This window comes from Cryptotermes secundus, unplaced genomic scaffold, assembly GCF_002891405.2.
Source record: "Cryptotermes secundus unplaced genomic scaffold, Csec_1.0 scaffold1392, whole genome shotgun sequence".
NCBI lineage: Eukaryota > Metazoa > Arthropoda > Insecta > Blattodea > Kalotermitidae > Cryptotermes > Cryptotermes secundus.
In genome coordinates, this window is record NW_019729917.1 from 194,812 (window position 1) to 201,868 (window position 7,057).

Here is a 7,057-nt window from a genome sequence, read left to right on the forward strand (position 1 = left end):
TTTCTCCAATATCTGACGTATGCAAAAGATGTGATCTGTAGTTGATCTGTTACGTGGAAACCGACACTGATGATCCCCAATAATTTCATCTATATATGGACTTAACCTTGAGAGAAAAATATTGGATAAAATTTTGTATGAAGTTGATAGCAGTGATATCCCTCGATAATTACTACAATCAGGTTTATCACCCTTCTTGTGAACTGGTAAAATAATAGACTCCTTCCACTGATCAGAAAATTTTTCCTTATGCCAAGTAGAATTAAGTAGATTGTGGATCTTAGAACGCAATATTTCGCCTCCTGCTTGAATAAGATCTGCCGGAATTTGATCACTACCTGGCGATTTATACCCTTTCAATTTTGCAATAGCACTTTCAACCTCAAAAGGGCTAGGATCAGGTACTAACGGCTCAGCTGTAGCGATTTCTGTCTGCCTAACATCACTGACCTTATGTACATTCAATAACTGAGAGAAGCAGTTACTCCACCTATTCAAAATGTTGTGGCAATCTGCAAGCAGATCACCATTCTCATCCTTCACTAAGTTACTGCTAGACTGGTATGCCCTCTTAAAGTTATTTATTCCTCTATACAGGTGTCTAATGTTCTCGTTCTTTGCAAGCTCATCAATTTTGCCTTTCAGATATTCCCTCTTTTTGTTCCTGAAATGTCTGCTGGTTTCACGTCTTATATTGTTCAGATTATCCCTATTTAACTCGCTTGGATCCTGTAACCATTGCGATTTGGCCTGCTTTCTTTGATCTAATAATTTTGAGCATCCTTCATCGAACCATGGCTAATGCTTCTTCGGTTCATAATAACCTAGACTCTCTTTGGCAGACATTTCTATATTCTCATGATTTGAAGTATACAAGTCTCAATTCTAACTGCAGTTCATAACAACAGGCCAACATACATGAAAAAAAAACCCTATTCAGCGAAGACCTGTGCAAGTAGACAAATTTGTAAGGATATATTTACTTCAGAAATTTTGTCCGGATTAAGTATTATTATTTTTATTATTATTAGAGGGGGCGGGTTTCCCCGTGCACTTAGACCAGTTATTGGTCCATTATGCGTCCCCCTTTAATTTCTACTGTCGCCATACCCTACCGGTACTGGTGCGTGCTATCAGCCCCGTTCAGCCAACGAGGTCGGCCCTCGGTACCTGATATTTCCCCCATGTACCAGAGGCATTGGAAACTACTTGGGCGGGAAACTTGTTGCCTAATTTTGCTCAGAGGTCTCCTAGAGACATGAGGATCTTTGATGTGCCGTAAATCTACGACACGGTACCCACGGCTTAAAGTCCCTCCCGGAGGACTTGTTCCCTGAATATTTCCGCCCTTAAAAATTCCACTACCTCCGCCGGGTTTGAACCCGTACCTTGAGTCATGAGGTGGGAACGTCACCCCTAGACAACGGAGGCCGCTTTAGATTAGGTAAACAAGATTCATACTTCTTTGCCTGGAATGTCTTCTAAGAAGACTTTGTGTATTCATTCATTTCCTGTATACGCCTGTGTCCTGTTTTGTCATCACTCATCTTTCGCCATTCACTTTTTCGTCAATCGCCAGTGGTTTTGGCGTAAACTGTACAAAGTTCCTGTAATTTACTTAAGCTTAGCCTTAAAGTGTTTATTTTCCTGAAGTTTTTAGATCAAACAAAGATACGTACTCAGATGTGGAGAATCTTGCATAATTCCTTGAGCCACACAACCGGCTGCATTTTCTCACTGTCACTGTCATAGTCAGAACTGTGGACTGCCTTGTTTCACAAGAGGAAGTTCTGTGTTTATTTTGGAAGAGAGAGTCTAACCGCTTGAGCTATGGCGCGGCCTTAGAAAACTAGTTAAAATGACACTTAAACATGTCACCTTGTTTGACCTTTGTATATATATACTGTGAATAATTAATATGATAACGGAGATTATATATTTCACCCTTGCAGGAATGCAAGACTGAAACACCGAGAACAGAAAACAGACATAAACACGGAGACATGTATATTGCTCTATACATCAGAAGCAAAGCACCAATTCATTCGCCTAAGGAAAGTTACCAGGCTTATGCCTCTCTCCTTGGGCATGTAGAAAAAATAAGCAAAATGTAACACTAGATAATACGAAATTTATATTTCTTTTGATACATGATTAACAGTAACAAAAGTGAAAGTTAAAAAAATCTTCATTAAAACGGAAAATATTTCGTTGTCTGTCAATTCTCTATTGATCTTGACAGTCCGTGTTTGGTTCATCAGTACATGTTATCGCATCGTGTGTAATAATATACATAAAGGTAAAGCTGTCCCTGGCCGGTCACGATAGCCGAGCGGTCTAATGTATGTACTGTCTTCGCTCGTTGGGAAACCGGGATCGTGTGTTCGAATCCCACTCAGGGCATGGATGTTTAGTTTGTGTGTGTGCGTTTTTCTGTGTTTATGTACAGGTAGAGGCCTTGCGACGAGCTGATCACTCGCCCAAGGAGTCCTACCGAATGTGTAACATCGAGAAAAACCGAAGTGAACGTAGAAGTTCATGGAGGTAGGCCTAGATCCACTGGGGCTGTAGTGCCAAGGAAAAAAAAAGCTGTCCCTGTGCTCGCCTAATTACGCACTACATCATGAAGGCGAATGGGGAAGTGGTTGTATAGATCCACATTTTCTTGACCTCGGTACTAGCTGGAGGTGAGTGGTCAGCTTCACGGCCCTTGCCGCTTTACCCCTGGGGAAAGAACCCCCGGTACCCATTGGATAGGAGGCTGGTGGGCCCCAGAGTCGGTTTGGACGATATGGAGAAGAGAAAATTTAGAACCTACCGGGACTGGATCCCCTACCTCTCGGTCGTCCAGTCCGTAGCTAGTCGCTATACCGACTACGCTATCCCTGCTCCTGTTAAACAGAATAACAGGCATAAAAACCTCCATTAACATGGGTCTCCAAAGGGGAGCTAGTATAGTCAGAAATACCCCCCCCTCCCCGAAAAAAAAACATTCATAACGTTACTCCCCGCAAAAGAAAATGAAGCATAGTCTAGATAGATTTCCATGAACTGTGGACTACGTGACGAAATAGTATCGAACGAAAATATCCGTGGTAAAGAAATGCGTAACATATAAGTATCACAATTCTTACAAGATTTGCTAACATGCAACATGAGATGGCGCACAAGCCCCAGGCGTTTCCTCATAACAGCAGAGTATGTACATAAAGAAATACCGTCTGTATGTTTCAGTGGATTCGTCTTTGAACAGAAACCATGAAATTGTCGATACTCGTGGAAGAAATGTAACAAACAGACAAATATCTCGTCTCATGCAGAAATATAAGGCTTACCTTCGAAAACACACACACAGAAAGAATACGGTGAGGGTTCCCCTGTCGGAATATCTTGTTGGACAATACAAAATTTACTTTATAAACACATCACAATCCAACAAAATCCAAACGGAATATGAAACACGTCCATCTTCCAAGGCTTCTGACAGCCCTACACCAGAGGATAAAACAGTCTTGACGTAGAAGGAAGCATGGCGGGACCGAATAAGAGATAAAAACCGAAGAATCCGAGCCGGAAGTTGAGCCGGAAACAAGAGAACGGTTCATCCTTCATGACAAGTTCCATGACGTTCACACAGCCGGCCCCAATATCGTTACCAATGCGATGGAGTTGCACGAACTCCTTCCAAGACTTCCAATAATTTTGAAATAAGAAATCTACGCTGAAAATATGCAACATATCAGAATTAGAAGAACTGGAAGATGGTTTTAGCCGGTCACGGTAGCCGAGCGGTCTAAGGCGTGCACTGTCTTCTTTCGCTCGGAAACCGGGATCGTGGGTTCGAATCCCACTCAGGGCATGGATATTTGTGTGCGTTTTTCTATGTTTGTGTACAGGTAGAGGCCTTGCGATGAGCTGATCACCCGCCCAAGGAGTCCTACCGAATGTGTAAGATCTAGAAAGACCGAAGTGAACGGAGACGTTCATGGAGGTAGGCCTAGGCCCACTGGGGCAACGAGCGATTGCTTAGAAACGCTCTGGCCATCCACGTTACAATATGTTTTGCAGGAGCTACGAGCAACCAGATGCTGTACACTTCGCATCTGCTGGTTTTGGTACTGACCTGCCGGTCGGTTCTGTCGGCCTATCATCTCAGATTGGACGAGGTTCAAGCCATTTCAGACTGCCCTGACGGAGTGGAGACATGTGACGGGAAGCTCACTTCTATGAACTACGAGAAGTAAGTGCCTACATTCGACTTCCAGGCTAAAACATTCTGATGTATCGAAGTCTGAGATCCCATATCTATATATTTCGTTAGTGCAAGATTTTATTGTAAACGACAATCTAAGAGTAGCTTTTGTTAATGTAAAAGTAACTAATCCCGTGGAGAAAAGTTCTTATTCAGAAGTTGATATTCACAGAGCTGGTCAAAGTATTTCTCTCCTTTCTTGATCCCGAAGTTTAATTACCCTATTTACCGTCTGCCACTTGGCCCTATCCTGAGCCAGTTATATTAAATTCCCATTTTCACACCATATTTATTTACGCTCGTTATTGATACCGAACTCGCCCTAAGCCTAAGCCTCCGAAGAGGTTTTTTCCCCGTTACGTTATCCGAATTATATCTTTGTGTGCAGTTTTCATCTATCACATGTACGAGCACTGTTCCGACAGCCCCATCATTCAAATTGCCGTGTGCTGAAGAGTATAAATTGATAATATAGTAATAAAAATACTGCATATAGGATTTAAGGTCTGGCCGCGCCATAGCTCAAGCGGTTAGTCGTTGGCTTCCCATCGCGGCGGGCCGGGTTCGATCCCAGGTCTGGTCAAGTGGGATTTGTGGTGGACAAATTGGCGCTGGGGCAGGTTTCCTCCGAGTACTTCGGTTTCCCCTCCCAATCTGCATTCCACCCATTGCTCCACAATCACCCTCACCTATCATCTGGGGCTATTACAATAGGCCAGAAGTGGCCACAGTACAAGGGACTTAAGCCCACCCCCACTAGCAATAAAAAAAGATAGGATTTAAGTTTCTCACAGCAGTGGTTATGAAGAGTACTACCTTCTGAAATATAAAGCCATGTAGTCCGTTGAAAGTCAACCGATGTTTCAGAGGAACATAAGCCAAGCAAGACACCAGCATGAAAGCAGGCAGCAAGCAAGATAGTACTCATAGTGAAGTTTTCCGTANTTCCATCTTCAGGGTAGAAGAATAAGCCAAGCAACACACCAGCATAAAAGCAGGCAGCAAGCAAGATAGTACTCATAGTGAAGTTTTCCGTATATGCTCATGTTGCATTGCTGAGCGAGACAGCCTAGTGGTGATTTTCCATAATTGTTTTCGGGAGGTGCTCAGTTGGGGTACCAGCTACCCTTATTGAGGATATTCGTGCGTTTCCTTAGAACTTTGAGGCAAATTCCGAGGAAGGTATCTCGATATGGCCACAACCGCTTCCTTCCCAATCCTTTGCGATTCATCCTTCATCAGTTATCGATGTTATACTGTATACATACTGAGAGCATCGTAAAGCGTATAATTCTCGCAACTCTCGTGTAGTTTCCTCTGCCGTAGGTCCAAATAGTCTACTCGCCACGTTGCTCTGAGTGCGTTTCCTCCTCAGGGTGAGACCCGTAGCCACTGGAGTTACAGATCCACATATTTTAGCCTTTAAATTTCTAGATAGGAGAGGAGAAGCTGCAATATGCTGAATAATAATAATCATTTATATATCGTACATAAATATCTTCCTAACTGCGTTTACATATATACTCCGTCTACTACGGGAGCAATGTTACGTCATCGCAGTTTTTTATGATTCTGTTTCCACTGTTTATATGACCACAGTTACGCAGGAATTCTCTCCGTAAGGTTGCTTGTGCGAGGTAATGACGTACCTTGGTTAGTAGACTAGATGGAGTTTACCTGCCCTTACCTTTGCGGGTAAAGTTGGAGCTGTCCCTGCTCTTAACTAATTAAGCACTACGCCATGAAGACGTGTGGGGGAGTGGATGTCTAGATCCACATTTGCTTGACCTCGACACTAGTTGGAGGTGAGCGGTCAGCTTCACGCCCTTTCCGCTTTACCTCCGGGGAAAGAGCCCCCAGTACTTATTGGATAGGAGGTTGGGTGGGTCCTAGAGCCTGTCTGGACGACTTGGTGAAGACAGAATACTTGATCCTACAGGGATTCTAACTTCGATCCCTTGGTCGTCCACCCATAGTTGCGGGTACTTCCGTTGATACTGTATTTTATAAGCGGAAAGTGTTCTATAAACGTAAAGATTATTGGAACGATGACGTAGATCAAATGTAAGAGCAATATTTAAGAAAATGTGTTATATGTTTCCTGATATGTAATTTACATATTTAATTAAGGCATAAGAACTCAAGTAACAGTCGTCATTGTCCTGGTGAAGGTACGCGGAAAGTCGGTGTTTCTGTGATGCAGACTGCCATCTATTCGGAGAGTGCTGCATCGACCGTGCTTTGTATGCGGACACCTCGAGCTCAGTAGATAATGAAGGAGCTCCAGGCAACGTGAAAGATCAACTTTCAGTGGCCAAGTTCAGAAACCGGCCTAATGTGACTGGAGAAATTAAGGAAATCACAGAAGTATTTGGGATTCCGCGAGATAGATGGGATTGCCAGAACTTCGTCGTCACCACGACTCCCATTCTCCCAGTGAAGAGGGTAAGAATCTGCCACAATAGTGTTGAACCCCTTGATGTATTTTAAAGCAGAGTTAAATTATTTTAAAGTAGAGTTAAACCCCATGATGTATTTTAAAGTAGAGTTAAACCCCATGATGTATTTTAAAGTAGAGTTAAACCCCATGATTTATTTTAAAGTAGAGTTAAACCCCATGATGTATTTTAAAATAGAGTTAAACCCCTTGATGTATTTTAAAGTAGAGTTAAACCCCATTTTAAAGTAGAATTAAACCCCATGATTTATTTTAAATTAGAGTTAAAACCCATGATGTATTTTAAAGTAGAGTTAAACCCCATGATGTATTTTAAAGTAGAGTTAAACCCCATGATTTATTTTAAA

At 42.5% G+C, this 7,057-nt stretch overlaps 1 protein-coding gene across 1 annotated transcript in view; it reads left to right on the top strand.

The window, feature by feature from the left end:
* The window catches only part of LOC111865859, a 37,679-nt gene that overhangs the window by 7,627 nt on the left and 22,995 nt on the right, over positions 1-7,057 (top strand). The window contains exons 2-3 of the mRNA XM_033752013.1: positions 4,069-4,240; positions 6,424-6,697. Coding sequence (XP_033607904.1) covers positions 4,086-4,240; positions 6,424-6,697 — 429 coding nt within the window. The 5' untranslated portion in view covers positions 4,069-4,085. The remainder of the gene's footprint in view (positions 1-4,068; positions 4,241-6,423; positions 6,698-7,057) is intronic.